Raw genomic sequence first — 15,050 nt, forward strand, 5'->3', positions numbered from 1 at the left:
CATGGATCCATTCCGGAGATACCTTCTAACAAACCTCCATCCATCTAAACATTCGCATTTATAATATTAGTAAGATGAAATTATATGCTTTGTATGTGTTTCTATTCTATTTACATTAATATCAATTCCAGATATCATTGGATAAACTAGGTCTATCAGGCTCTAAGGAATTCTTCACGGACAGCGAAGGCAGTGAGTGGAAACCCACAGTTACATTACATGAGAGAAATCAAGATGATGAATATGAAGGCGAATTATTACTTAAAGGACCTGCTGTTTTCACCAGGTATATTACTGTCGCCCGCGGCTCCGTCCGCGCGGAATTAAAAAAAAACAATAAGTAGCTTATATGTTCTGCCAGACTATGTTATACATGTGTGCAAAATTTTATTAAAATCTGTTCAGCTGTTCTGGAGATACCTTCAAACAAACATCCATCCATCTAAACATTCGCCTTTATGTTCTTCCAGACTATGTTCTATATATATGACAAATTTCCTCATCATCCATCCAGCCGTTCTGTATATCTTCTAACAAACATACTTCTATCCATCTTAACTTTTGTAATATTAGTAAGATTTAATTATCATCGTAATCTAAACACACTCAAGGGTTTAATAAATAAATTTAAAAAAAATCTTTATCTTAAAATAAACTAAATAAATTCATAATGAAGTAATTTACATTATAATTAAATTTTGAGATGAAATTATGAGAAAAAGTAAATACATATTGTAAAATAAAGATACCTGTGAGTTTCTAAGATCGAAATTCGTAAAACATATTGTAATATCTGTTTTATACAGAGATTTAAGTCTCAGAAACCAACGGTAAATATAATGTGAGAAATTACAATAGATATTAAAAAAAACCCAATTTATTTCAGATATTGGAACAGATTACCTCAATTGAACGCTTCAGATTTCACAAGCGACGGTTGGTTTAGAACTGGTGATACAGCGTCATACTCTGCAGCTCGCTTTAGGATTCTTGGCCGTACTTCTGTAGATATAATAAAGACCAGTGGGTACAAAGTTAGCGCTTTGCAAGTGGAATCTGCAGTATTGGAACATCCTGATGTTGTAGATGTAGCGGTGTTGGGGGTACAAGATGAAGCCTATGGAGAAATAAGTGAGTTTTCATGTTATTAGCACCTTTTGATTGAATACTATCTGCAACTCCATCCCCAACGAATTAAAAAAAAACTTAATTAGTAACCTATGTGGTCTTCCAGACTATGTTCTATATCTATGTCAAATTTATTAGAGATCTGTACCTTCTAAAAACATCTATCCATTCATCTAAACATTTATATTAGTAAGATAACAGTGTAGATTCCAGCAATAAAAAACTAGGGATGGTTAATGTAAATGTACCAAAAACAGCTGTATGTTTTTATTTTTAGGGTTTTTGATGGCCTTAAAAATTGTAAATAAATAATAAAAAAATCATACCTTTATAATTCCAGTAACCGCAGTAATAGTGACCAAAGATAAAGTGAAGCTAACATTAAAAGATATAAAAGATGTTGCCGGTAAAAAGTTACCTCCATATTCTTTGCCAAGGAAACTGTTGCTTGTTGACCAAATGCCGAGAAATGCTATGGGCAAATTAGACAAGAAGGAAATAAGAAAAGTATTCGCGGATAAACTTAAAAGTGATGGTAAATAAGGTGAGTTTTTTTTAAGACATAAAGCATTCATAACATCTCGTAATTAAATATTTCATTGTTTTCGATTTAATTTCTATTCTTAAATGAATTTCAGTGACTATCCTTTACTTGTTCCAGTTCAAATATTTAATATTTTTATTTATAATCTATGCTTTACCTATAATTAAATTTAAAAAAATGTATTTCTTTGCTTAAATACTTTTTCTGACATTTTACAATTTCACTTTACCTCATTTCCCCAGAAGGTGTAAGATTTTTAAGTTTTTAAAAAATGCCCTTTATTTTTTTTAATACCCAGAGGGGAATTTTTATTTTATTTTTCTGGTGACCCTTGTGACCACCGCTATCATCCCCCTTCCTATGTATGTAACCTTTTGGGACACCCTGTATATGGTACATGTTTGTCAATGTTTGATATAGTTTTTTATACAGCGTGTTTCAAAAACAGTGTAATTTTGTCGTCATTAAAATTATTACACAGAATAGATGACGTAAGATTTTTTTTTTTCAGTTTTATAACAATACAGATGAATATGAACCTGTGAGTTCCTGTAATGTATATACTATAGTAAGTTATTTGTATTTAAAAACAAAACAATAACCGGGAAACATGTTTCTCGTAATTTCTGGATTATATTGCTATTAAAATATTGTAATTATTGTATATCAAATGCATTTATCTAAGTATTTATTAGAATATGTATATATACATTTTTATTAATTTTTCTATACATAAAATAACTTATTTAAAAAAAAAAACAATGTAAGAAAGTTAACGAACATCTGTATATATTATTATGATTTCTGGTTTTTTTTGCAATTTATTGAAAAGACTACATAATAGTATTTAATATAAATGTTCTCTTTTTTGTGTTATTACTTAATAACAATTTTAAAAGAGACATTTTAATATACGCGTTCATTGGCCGGCGCCATACGCACTGTACGCACGGATTAAACGGATTTGCTTTGTCTTTAAATGGAGGTGGTGCAGATTATGGACGCAGTGTTATGTCAAATCATAAAAAACAAACTAAAATTGGTTCAGTATGTGCGGTGCGTCCGGTACGGCCTTTTACATACCTTTAAGCTACTGTTATATTTCAAATATCTTTCAATTTTTTATTGACGAAACTAAAAATGCACACTTAATTTTATTTTAGATTTAAATGTTGTTGTTTTCAATAGTTTACATTATTTATTACTTGACTGATTTTAATATAATGTAGTATGATTTTTTTAAAATAAAAAAATATGTTTATATCATTTAGCATTTTATTAACAACTGTTTTAGTCAATGAAACATCTTAACTAATTACACAGTACATATGTGAATGCATAACATACATAAAAACAATAAGAAACATGTTTATGATTCATATATAAACTAGTTTACAAAGATAGTCAAGTATTGCACTTATAAAATAACTAATTATGATAATTAATTCGTCTATTAACGATTTTTATAATCTATTTAGTACTTATCTCATAATTTAGGAAATTCAGATTAATCGATTACATTTTCGATACACTGAAATATAACTTCGATAACCCTGAGTTTCTGAGCCCAAAATCGCTGTATGAATCTTATCGTCATCCCTGTCACTATCTTTGACAAAACAGAGATAACAATATGTTTTAAACCGGTATTTTCGTCTCGGAAACCCACGGTAAATGACTACAAATACGTAAAATTCGACTACCTACTATCACATTATTAATATCCCTTTTAATACAAGAGATAGCAAAGGTGTCATGTGAAATTCCCAGTAAAAATGCACTTGTATACTTACTAGAAAGTTAAAGTAAATCTAAGTAGTATCTTGAATAAAACTCCTTGCAGCCGCGGTTGCGTTTAATAAACACGGTGGTGAGAAAGTAGCGGACGATATCGCTTCAGACCAACTTGAATATGTCGCTACAATAGTTGCCGTCATTCCTAACATCATAACTAAAAACGCTAATAAAACATCGTACCATTTCACATTATATTCATCAACGTACGACCGATGTATTTCTTCATAACTACCAAAAGTTTGATATTTATTTGGCAACGATTCAGTTGACACGAGCGGCAATTTTGACAGATCGACGCCATCTTGTAAACTCGCATTACGTTCAGGAACTTTTGGTTTGTAACTCAACGAGAATTCTTGTTTTATATTTATCGATTTAAGATAACATAGTTTGAGGAAGAATAATGGAGGGAAAATAAACATTAGTGGACCGGTTAGTGTGGAACCGACGAGACCCATTACTAAATCGAATCTGGGCACAGATTCGCCTAAGAATACTGCCAGGGCGACGATACTGGAACGCATCAGACATCGTTGTATGCAAAAATCTAGAAAAAAAAACAATTATTTACAACATCAATTAATAGAAAATAATTTCTAAATATTTTTTGATTAAGAAAATGTGATTACTTCTTGGTATTTTGAGTAAATCTTCTAAATGTTGGAATAGTGCAGAATTTCCGACGGCGCTCGAGAGGCACAGTTGTAAAGTGACCAGTAAAGCAACAATATACAACGTGATGGATGGTGGAATACCTGAAAAATGAAGTAATATAAAGTCTTTATTTTCTTAAAGATATTACAATAAACATATAATTATCTCTTTTACTTTGAAAGAGTATGAGAGAGATCAACATATTGACTTCAACTGTAACATAACTATAATTTGTACAAGCTTTTGCCCGCGACTTTATCTGTGCAGTATTTGAAGGTTGAAATTATTAGAGACTATGTTCTATGTCTGTACCAAAATTTTAAAAAGGTATGTTGAGGCGTTGCTGAGTTATCGAATAAATAAGTAAATCAAAATTTCCGGGATCATAGGTAGCATAGGTGTTACATGCAGACATACTGAAGATACCTTCTAACAAACATCCAGCCATACATCTAAACATTCACATTTACAATATTAGTAAGAAGAAACGGTGACATTTGAAGTCAATCTTACCCTGTAGTATATTGCTCTCGACAGCATCCCCGTATCGGTTAGCGGCTAACAGCGTGGTGACGAGAAATACCAGCCCCGTAGTAAGGAATGCAGCGAGTACGGCCGCGTTGATACGCCGGCTGTCCTTCATATCCACCTGAAGTGTTAGCAGCATCGGGTGGATGTCGAACTGGAACAATTAACTGGAATACAGTACAAATGACGGACTGGAACAAGTTAGTAGAGTAAATACTAATATAATAACATCGTAGCAATCACGGTATATTTTTGAATAATTCTTTTTATAATAAATAGCCCTATAATTATGACACTCTTTAAGCTTTATATTTTAACGCTATTAAATTTAGGAGGTGTGTAAACTGAAAAAAATATTATGCGAGAGAGGGACAAAAATTTCAAGCCAATAGTAGCAAAGATGCCATGGTAACGATAATTCTCAGCCAATGGCGAAGGCCCTTGTTGATATTTGCATTTGATAGTTTTACGCAAAGTAAACAAAAAAACAAAGTTTTTCTGTGTATGATAAACGAAAGCTACAGTCTTCCAAATAATGAGGATTTAATTTACGTTCAATGGTCCGTTCTTGCACTTACTGAAAGCTACATTGAAAAAAAAACACTATGCTTGTATCATGTTACCTGAAAAGCTATAATCCCATACGCAGTTAAGAAGTCCCCGATTTCAGGAGTATAGTCTAGCACTCCTCCTAAACTGGACGGTGATTCATCGTCAGTCAGTATGCAGTACCACGTCGCAATAGCGACTGTGCCCACTATACATACGGAAGTGAGCGCTAATGACCTGGAAATAGGAGTTATTTTAGAGTACATTAAAAACTTTTTCAATAACGCCATTTACTAATAAGAAAAAAATATAATTGTTTCGTCGAAATTGTCCCATACTTCATATCCTTAGGCGAGCCAAGCCACATGATGGGGCAGAGTAGTAGACCGATGACCACCATCCACACGCAATACGTCACGCCAACGCTTCCTCCAGATATCTTCCACCAGAACAGCTGCAGACTCTGAGATGCTACAAACATAGATAAAATAGTATGGACCGACAAGGATATGTCCCGGCGGGCATTGATTAAACTAAAATATAATAGCTCACTAGCGCCCTCATCACAAAATCACAAGATCCTTTCGTACTGTAGCTCTGTATCTGTCACAATGTTTATTGACAGAACTACCGCGACAGCAGCGCCTCTCACCAGCACATGCTTGTATGAGTATAGTTAATTTAAAGCACCTCTGCGATTGACTGTACTTTAATAGCCTACAACTTACCTCATACTAATATTGTAAATGCGAATGTTTGGATGGATATTTTAAGGTATTTCCAGAACGTCTCTTTGGATCTAGCTGAAATTTACCATGTCAAAATTATTAATTAATAATAAACTAACCAAATATGAAATTAGGTACAGCAGCGCCAAAAACTGTGGCATCAATAAAGAATGTAACCAATCTTCTAGCATTATCACCAAATGCTAACTCAGCCACTGCCGCGTACGGAAATCTGAAATTGATTTTTACCAACTTAAGTATATATTTATTTGAATATGCCGTTATTCCAAATAAAATACGAATAAATGGCCCTGTGAAGGAAATCGTTTTAATTACCTGCTTTTCTCTCGTATGTTAGGTGTCAATTCGTACGCCAGCAACCAACTCTTGCCGAGTAATACTGCCGTGTACAGTTGCAACGAAAATACTGCTATCACCAATGGAATACCATATAATCCTGGAAAGATAACATGGTCTTATTAATATTATAGTTAAAATTATTTGGTTTTTACCTCTTTAACACGTTAGCTGCCAAGTCGGACTATGTGTCCGACAAGCCATACTTCCGTTCAACACCTCGCTATGGCTTTTAATCGAATTGTTGTATACAGCGTGACACGCAAGGGCCCATTCAAATGGTTTTGGTTTTCGAAAAAACATTCTGGGAGCTAATGTGTTAATGTAGTACCTACTTCCTAGCCAGTAACAACTAACGATCTTCTAACCTTTTTAACCTAACCAGTATCAACTTTATTTTGCAGTCGTACGTCTTATTTCCACTGGCTCGATTTACTAGTTAAGTGGAATTAGACACTAAGACGATACAAAATATTTCGTTACATGATTGTCGTAACAATATCATATTACAAACCGCAAGCTATCACGCTCTTAGGCAGCGCGACGACTGGAAACACTCCGAATAGATCCACAATACATAGCATTGTGAATAACACGCTTAGACCACCGCTAGTCTCTCCCGCAGTGTACTGCCCGCGGTGGATTGTGGGCCGAGCGCCTACCGCGCTGGAGCCCCGCATAGAGTCGAATAGACGGAGAATCTTCATTTTTATAGCTGGAAATGAAACAAGTGACAGTTTAGAGAAACTATTAAACAGGCTGACTGTACATATAATTCGTGGAAATGAAACTGACAGCAGGACCTTGCAAGCCTAGCTTCTAATTGTTGGTTTCATTCCTATTATTTTTGACAAAACGTAGATAACAATATGTTTTAAATGGGGAAACACATAAATGATGTAGTCTTAACTAACTTTAACAGTGGTAGAGCCCGCTTTAACATCTTCGCACGAATTGTCTCGCCTCGCCCTGTGAAATATCACGACCACACAGAAGACAGGCGTCAAGTGGAAGGTATTCCGCGTTTCATCTGATGAGTGTGCGTCCCGGAGGGCTAATTTAGTCCTCCCCTCTTTTTTTATAAGGGAAGTGGAAGTGGACTTTACGGATGAGAGGATGCATGGAAGGGGAAAATATTTTCTATCTGTGCATGTCTATGGGCAACGGTCACTTCGCTATTTTAGAGATTTCAGGTGGCCGCTTGCTCGTTTGCCACCTTATGATATAAAAAACTCTACATTTTGATATATGAAAAATAATTCATGTATTTTGAAAAACAAAATCAGGTTTTTAAAATTTAAATTCGTTTCCGTGACCGTTTTTTCCACTGTTGAACTTTACCATACCAGAAGGATTTTGAAAAAAATATGTAGGACCATATGTGTTCGGTGTCGAAATTATGAATTTTGAACAGTATCCGTAAACCTTGGCTGTAGGTACAAAAAAAATTTAAAGGCCACGATACTTTTTTATTCATCTTGCTCTAATAAATTGAGCTCAATCTAATAATTGATATTAGATCCACTTCATTTCGTTTGCATCTTTAAAAACAAACGTTCATTTGTTATTGAATACAACGACTATTAATGTTTTCACACAGCATAACTTAATTTACAATAAAGCACTTATAAAACACTATAAACAATTAAATTTTTTATTTATTAAATGATAAGACGATTAAAAGGTACTTATTATACAGAGTACAATAGCATTTTTTTTTACTCTGCATTTTTGTACTACTGTGTGCATTAAGATAAGGCAAAGGCAATCTTTTTAAAACTAATTTCCTAAAAAAAAAAGTTTTTTTATGATACTTTGTTAATTTACTAGTATCTAATAATCTGTAATGAATAAAAAAAATTGTTATTATTATTAACCTCAAAATAGTTAAGCGACTTAAATTATTTTTTTTCACGACTGTGCGTCTAATTTCGATTAGTAATTCGATCACTGTCAACTAATCGTGGGTTACCATTTTTAAAACATCTTTACAAAACTATTGTTATCTCTGTTTTATCAAAGAGAGTGAGAGAGACATACATTTTGTATAATACGATTCGGCGGGAAACTCACGATGAAGTTACGGGAACTTCGCCGACATTTAATTCAATTAAGGTAATAAGTTTTTATACTTAGTTTAAAGAAAATAGTGAATAAGATTAAAATTCTTTACTAAACCCGGAAAAGAATTTACATTCTTGCTCATTAAATAGTAGCTTTAGTATTTTGTTAAGAAACAAGAAATCTAATTATGTTGGTCTTTAACAAGATTTTCATTTTTGTAATGATTAAGAGCTAATAGTCCTCATTATTTTCCCTAAGGTAAATGAATAGGTGAAAAAAACTAACCCATTTTACTTACTGCTGGAGGAAGTGTTCATTCGGTTACAGTTTATCAGGAACCAAATGACAAAAATGTCAACAATCAATTAGGCACAAAATACCATAGTGCATAGCCTGTCTATATATAGAGTTCAGTGGATCTAATTCTCATACATTTTACTTCTAAAAAAACATGTTAAAAAGGTAACGCGTAACAGGAATGTAAAACTCTGTATTTAAGTGATGTTTTAATGATGTGAAACAATTACAATTGGATACTTTCGATTTTTTAAGCGGCATTCAAAAAGACAAGTTTTATAAAAACGTTTTCACTTTTTGAAAAAAGATGACGTTGTTTTGCTATCTTACTATTAATCTTAAAAGATATGAGAAAAGGATTTAAAATCCTTTGAGACCTTTACAAAATACATTTACGTTTTTTGTTTGTTTTTAAGAAATCTTGCCAAAATGTAAAGTGAAAGTGAAAGTTGTTAAGTAATTGAAAACTTAAAAAATATAACTTCGAATTCTCTCGACAAGTGTACACAGAAATCTTTTCAGTTTGTCACAAAATTGAATTGTAGAATATATGTATGTATGTGTATATGTGTAGTCAACACATGAACCGGTTTTGTATGGGAACAAAATAAACCGAGTTTGGCCAATGTACAGTTCCATCCAAACTTTATGGCAGCTCGCAATTTCAAACGAAGTGCTGTGCAATGGCGGCGGGGCGTATAGAAAATTCCTGCACTCGTGTTTATATATTGGGAGTAAACCAGCAGCGGAAGACAAAGTAATCAGCAACGATTATGGACATCCGCAAAACTAAAGGAACTACAGGTGCATTGTTGTCCTTGAAAAACAGGTACACTCGCTTCTTGAAGGACTCGAAGTACCGCGAAAAGCGCACCGTTGAATGCAAGCCTGTTTCACACACGCACATGGTCTAGCGGCTAACCACGAGCTTCTGTAAATTTTGAATCTTGTAATACCACATAATCGAGACGAATAAACCAGTTAGATATTGTAAAATTATTCCATGTGATGTTTCAAGTTCAATTAGTTAACGAATCTTACGCAATTTCTTCGTCCTATATAACGTTTGCGTAATCTGGCTCCTGCAGTTATTTCAAATTAAAAGAAGTTAGGAACAAAGAAATAATGTACAATAACGTAGAAAGACGACAATACGCTAGCTCTCTTGAATATCCTCTTTATCTATACAGTTCCATATACATATGTTGTTTCTTAATCGTAATATCTACACGGGGTCTATGATGTTCATTAAACGCCGTTCCAGTCGCTATAACTTCATCTAATTTAATATAATAAAATATGTTTCAATCTGTCAAAACGTGTTTGTATTTCAAATAAAATAATTATATTTCAAAATGAATGTATAATTTATAAGACGCGTGTCGCAAAATTTTATCATACTACTTAATTTTAATTTAATTTATCTAAAATTGACAATCTATATTCGAATTTATAGAATGCAGACCTAATCGATCTGTGCTATGTTCTTCTGTGCATATGCAATTGTGGATGTCTATGGGCAATCGCGTTACCATCTTGGCGAATTCAAGTGGCATTGGCTTAATACACTTCGTGTGTAAGCCAAGAGAGAAAAGAAAAAATATTAGGTGGCCGCATGGTGCTCGATCTTTTGCCAACTAACACCATAAAAAAACAAGTTACTACAAAGAAGAATGTGTATTTTGCGGAGATAGTGTCAAGACCAATATATTGCGACATATTAACTCCTAAATCGAAAAAAAGGTGAATAATTTTTTTAAGCATTTCTAGCGATTTTTTATCGATAGAGTTCATTGACTCGCACATTTTTTATTGAAACCTACATAAAACAGCTTGTTTTAATTCAGCCTTATATTTCATTTCAAAATGTTTGATATGTGTTCTTACATGTTATAATGTCGAACATGTTAAACTCATTAGACAGGTCGATCCACATACCTTCTAGAGTAACCTCAAAAATTAAAAATCTTGTATAATTATCATGACATAACCAATTTGACCATAGAGAAATGCAAATAAGGGTATTAAAAAGGTTAACTTAGTTCGTGACTAGAATAATAATTTTAAAAGAATTTTTATCAAATATAAATAGTGTTCAATTGATAAATTATTTTGTTAGACTAAACTGAGAATCTAGTATGAGTATTTGCGACACGCGCCTTCGTAACCTCATTGACAAAATATGTCAAAATCCATAGACCGTCCGCGCGGAATTTAAAAAAAACAACATTAGTAGCCTATGTATTCTTCCAGACTATGTCAAATTTCAGCGAGATCTATGCAGCCGTTCTAGAGATGAGATTTAACAAACATCCATCCATACATCCAAAAATTAGTATGATTTGATGGAGGACTTTTTTCACAGTAAATGTATAAAGCTGCACAAAATTTAATACAAATATCAATAACGTTACGTAAAATTTTTCACAAATATTCGTGCTAGGACCTTTGTGGTTTTCGATTTCCACAGTAAAACAATCGTTTACTTTTTTTATAATTAAAAAGTCATTAAAATAAGTTCAAACTCTTATCATAAATGACATTTTGTGTAGAAAAAAAGAATTGTTTGGTAAAAAATAACTTGATTAGTTCTATAAGTATCTTACTTCGGCCACGTGCTCAGGCACGACAGATACAATCTGATTCAACTCATCTTGATGGGAAAAGTTCCCGGTAAAAGGAGTGTTGGTCGCAGAAAAATGTCCTGGTTGCGCAACATCCGAGAGTGGACAGGGGTTGTGAGTGCCGCCCAACTTTTTCGCCTCGCAAGAGACAAAGGAAAATATGGAGAACTGATCGCCAACCTTCGCTAGTCGGAGAGGCATCTCAAGAAGAAGAAGAAGTTCTATACACAACAATTAAAAGCTTTACTAGACTATTTTACAATAACTAACTAACCACTACAAAACAAATGACTCAATTTATTATATCAAATAAACTATATAATAAAACTAAATCAAACTGAAAATGGTGAAGGAAAACATCGTGATGCAACCTGCACATATGTGAGAAGAAATTCAAAGATATGTGTGAAGTCAACCAACCCGCACTTGGCCAGCGTGGTTGACTATGGCCTAATCACCCTTAACTTGTGTAGGCTTCGAACCCCTCGGTAGGGACGTGTAGTGAGCTGATGATGTCAAACTGAAAATAAAACTAAATAATAAAAAAAATCGACCCCAAATCGTTAAAAAATTGTGAACTGTATGTAAATACTTATAACTATTAAGATTATGAATGTTTTATAGCTAATTGGTACTTTACGACAAACCGGATTTGAATAATGTTTTGACATCGAAATTGTCTTTTTGAAGATTTTTTATGCTGTCTGATTTAAAATGATTTGTAGACAATGTATTGGTTTGTCACTTGAAAACTTTTACAAAACATAAGTTAAATTGAAGTTTCAAAAAAATCTAATACAGAGAATTAGTAGGAATGTATAATACAACTATTACAAACTATCCTTTATTACTAACAAATGCGAATGTATGGATGGATGTTTCATCATCATTATCAGCTCACTAAACGTCCCCACCGAGGAGCCTACTCTAAGATAGGGGTGACTAGGCCATAGTCAACCACGCTGGCCAAGTGCGGGTTGGTTGACTTCACACATATCTTTGAATTTCTTCTCAGATATGTGCAGGTTGCATTACGATTTTTTCCTTAACCGTATGAACGTCGGATATATGTACATATACAAATCTAAAATCACATTGGTACATGGCGGTAATCGAAACCAGGACCTGCAGATTGCAAATCAAGTGCTTGACTCCTGAGCCACCGATAAATGCGAATGTTTGGATGAATGGATGGATATTATTATTTATTTATTTATTAACTCTTAATGCTAACATAATACATAACAAAAAAGACAATTAACTAATTTACAAAGCAAGGGCGGCCTTATCGCTACAAGCGATCTCTTCCAGGCAACCCAGTGGGACAGGAAAGAATAACATAGAAAGAGGGATATATAACATATAAATATCAGGATATGTCAAGAATAAATAAATAAGAGCAAGAATTATTAAAAATATATATATATATACTAGTTACATATAGATATACTAAACAAATTAAGCAACATAAATATACAATATACATGAATACACTAACCTATGAATACAAATATATAAATTATAGGAAAGCAGAAAAATAAGCTTAGCGAAAGGCTTTATTTAGAAGATGGCGATGCAACTGTAATTTGAAGAAAGACAGGGACTTTGACTCGCGAACGTCACGAGGCAGATCGTTCCACATGCGCGCAGCCTTCACAGTAAACTATAATAACGATATTTATTAGAAGGTATTTCCAGAACAGCTGTATGAATATCGCTGAATAAGGCATAGATGTAGAACATAGTCTGGAAGAACACATAGACTAATAAAATTTATTTTTAATTCTACTACTACACACTATACTAAATAATTTTAAAAGGTATACCATTATAAAATCTCCGATATTTAATGCCATGCGATCAAACACCATGAGGTAAAACTAACCTTTTATGTGCCAAAACTGACCTTATGTTCCCCTTGTGAATGTAGAGCAATGTCCTTTAGTTACTAATTGGATCGTTGTAAGTCGCTAATAAACATCAGAGATGGAATTTTAAATGATCCGACTTGTGTAGATTACTGATCTACGAGATTAAGCTTAAAAAATGCAGAAAAAAAATATTTTTAATGTTTTATTTAATTTTTTTATATTTTTTTTAAATATTAGCAGTTTTTTTTTTTGTAAATTTCCTAATATTTCTTTTACCATTCCAACTAAGGTCTATGCTTGTGCTAGGATATGGTTCACGACAATAGTCGAATGGCGGGATTCGAACCCCCGACCTCGTGATCGGAAATCCGTACCCTTAACCATTAGGCTATTGACGCTTCAAAAATATTACAAAGTAATATCTTTGAACACAGTAAACTTTAGTAGATAGGAGGTTAAGTTACTTTATTTACATACAAGCTGTCATCTGCAACTTCATACGCGTTATATTAAAAATCATATTTATAAGGCTATGTGTTCTTCGAGACTATGTTCATATATGCCAAATTCCAATGATATCGCGCAGCTGTTCAGTATATATTTTCTAACAAACATCCATCCATTTATCCAAACATTCGCATTTATAAGGTAAGTGTATTTTTTGCAAAAGAAACTCATATTGTCAGAGGCCTTTGGTTAGATGCGCTACTTTTGTTACCTTTTATTTTCATTCTTAAAAAAGTAACAAATAAACAATGATATACAGCATCGGTGGTTTTCCTACGACTATATCGGAAGTATAAGAGAGAGAGAAAGAGAGGGAGAGAGAGAGAAAGAGAGAGAGAAAGAGAGAGAGAGAATACGTACACTTACATTTTACTTTAATTGTGACTATATTTAATTATAACACTCTCGTCGTTTCTTATCGCTCCTATCTCCTGGTTTCTGAGACTAGAATCCTCGTTTAAGCCATAATGTCATCTCTGTTTTCTCAACGATAATAACAGGGATGACGATATGTTTTAAACAGTTGGTCTTGGAAACCAATGGTTAAAATTCTTAAAAAAAAGTATTTAAGCTTCGCGAAATTTAATAATTGGTACAGATTCCAATGTTCGGAGTTTTTAGTAGCAAATTGATTTTGTTGTACACACTATTAAGACTACTATTATCATTACAAGGCTACGAAAAGGTTAAAAAAAGTTTAGTGTATTAGGTTACGGATACCATAAATGTGAACCGAAATAGTATCCATATTAGATGTAAAACGAGGAATATATAATATACTAGCGGACCCGACAGACGTTGTCCTGTCTGCGCGTCTTTAATTTGAATAAATTAATATGAAGTTAATATTTGATGAAAATCGTGAATCTAAACCATTCCCAGATCCCCTTGAACACACACAAAAAATTTCATCAAAATCGGTCCAGTCGTTTGAGAGAAGTTCAGTGACATACACACTCACAGAAGAATTATATATATAAAGATAATAAATTAACATTCCAAGTAATCGTCTATTAAAAATAAAAAAATAAATAATATTTTCATTAAAAATAGCTTTGTGCAGCATATTCTATGCGAATTATTGTAGCTTTGATCCAATTTGATCGGTGTATTTACATTAGTTATTCTCATATTCATATATAGATATAATCTTACCTTATCTTTCTTAAAATTACGTTTTGATTTTTTTCCTTTCAACACTCAACCATATTTAAAAAAACATATTTTAGCACTTTAACACTAATGTTTTAATTTATGGGTTCTATCATATTAAATAAAAAAACTTGTCGCGAGATTTTTTGTATTACAACTATAGCTATCAAATAACGTTATAAAAAAACTACAAATTTGGTTATCAAAAACATGAAAAAATGTTTTTTTTCAAACAGGTTCTGTCAGCGGA

At 32.9% G+C, this 15,050-nt stretch overlaps 2 protein-coding genes across 2 annotated transcripts in view; one reads left to right on the forward strand and one right to left on the reverse strand.

Moving 5' to 3' along the window:
* Nucleotides 1-2,351, forward strand: part of Acsf3 (Acyl-CoA synthetase family member 3) — a 7,228-nt gene extending 4,877 nt beyond the window's left edge. Inside the window, exons 7-10 of the mRNA XM_013313146.1 lie at nucleotides 132-286; nucleotides 887-1,131; nucleotides 1,469-1,672; nucleotides 2,184-2,351. Coding sequence (XP_013168600.1) covers nucleotides 132-286; nucleotides 887-1,131; nucleotides 1,469-1,671 — 603 coding nt within the window. The 3' untranslated portion in view covers nucleotide 1,672; nucleotides 2,184-2,351. The remainder of the gene's footprint in view (nucleotides 1-131; nucleotides 287-886; nucleotides 1,132-1,468; nucleotides 1,673-2,183) is intronic.
* A 667-nt stretch (nucleotides 2,352-3,018) lies between these two features.
* LOC106113190 (probable sodium-coupled neutral amino acid transporter 6) lies at nucleotides 3,019-14,894 on the reverse strand. Its single transcript, XM_013305926.1, has 9 exons — nucleotides 14,804-14,894; nucleotides 6,800-7,000; nucleotides 6,265-6,385; nucleotides 6,048-6,160; nucleotides 5,539-5,671; nucleotides 5,275-5,437; nucleotides 4,637-4,805; nucleotides 4,099-4,224; nucleotides 3,019-4,016 (listed from the first exon to the last, which is right to left on the reverse strand). The coding sequence occupies exons 2-9, from the start codon at nucleotides 6,990-6,992 to the stop codon at nucleotides 3,484-3,486; spliced, it is 1,551 nt and encodes a 516-aa protein (XP_013161380.1). The 5' UTR covers nucleotides 6,993-7,000; nucleotides 14,804-14,894; the 3' UTR covers nucleotides 3,019-3,483.
* Between the last annotated feature and the right edge of the window lie 156 nt (nucleotides 14,895-15,050).

This window comes from Papilio xuthus, unplaced genomic scaffold, assembly GCF_000836235.2.
Source record: "Papilio xuthus unplaced genomic scaffold, Pxut_1.1 DF829758.1, whole genome shotgun sequence".
Lineage (NCBI taxonomy): Eukaryota > Metazoa > Arthropoda > Insecta > Lepidoptera > Papilionidae > Papilio > Papilio xuthus.

Excerpts from the sequence above, each read along its gene's own strand:
- LOC106113190 (XM_013305926.1), bottom strand. The coding sequence starts at position 6,992 with ATGAAGATTCTCCGTCTATTCGACTCTATGCGGGGCTCCAGCGCGGTA. Across the intron at positions 6,386-6,799 it reads TAAGAGCGTGATAGCTTGCG|GATTATATGGTATTCCATTG; the intron begins GTTTGTAATATG and ends TTATCTTTCCAG. Across the intron at positions 6,161-6,264 it reads AACATACGAGAGAAAAGCAG|ATTTCCGTACGCGGCAGTGG; the intron begins GTAATTAAAACG and ends AATCAATTTCAG.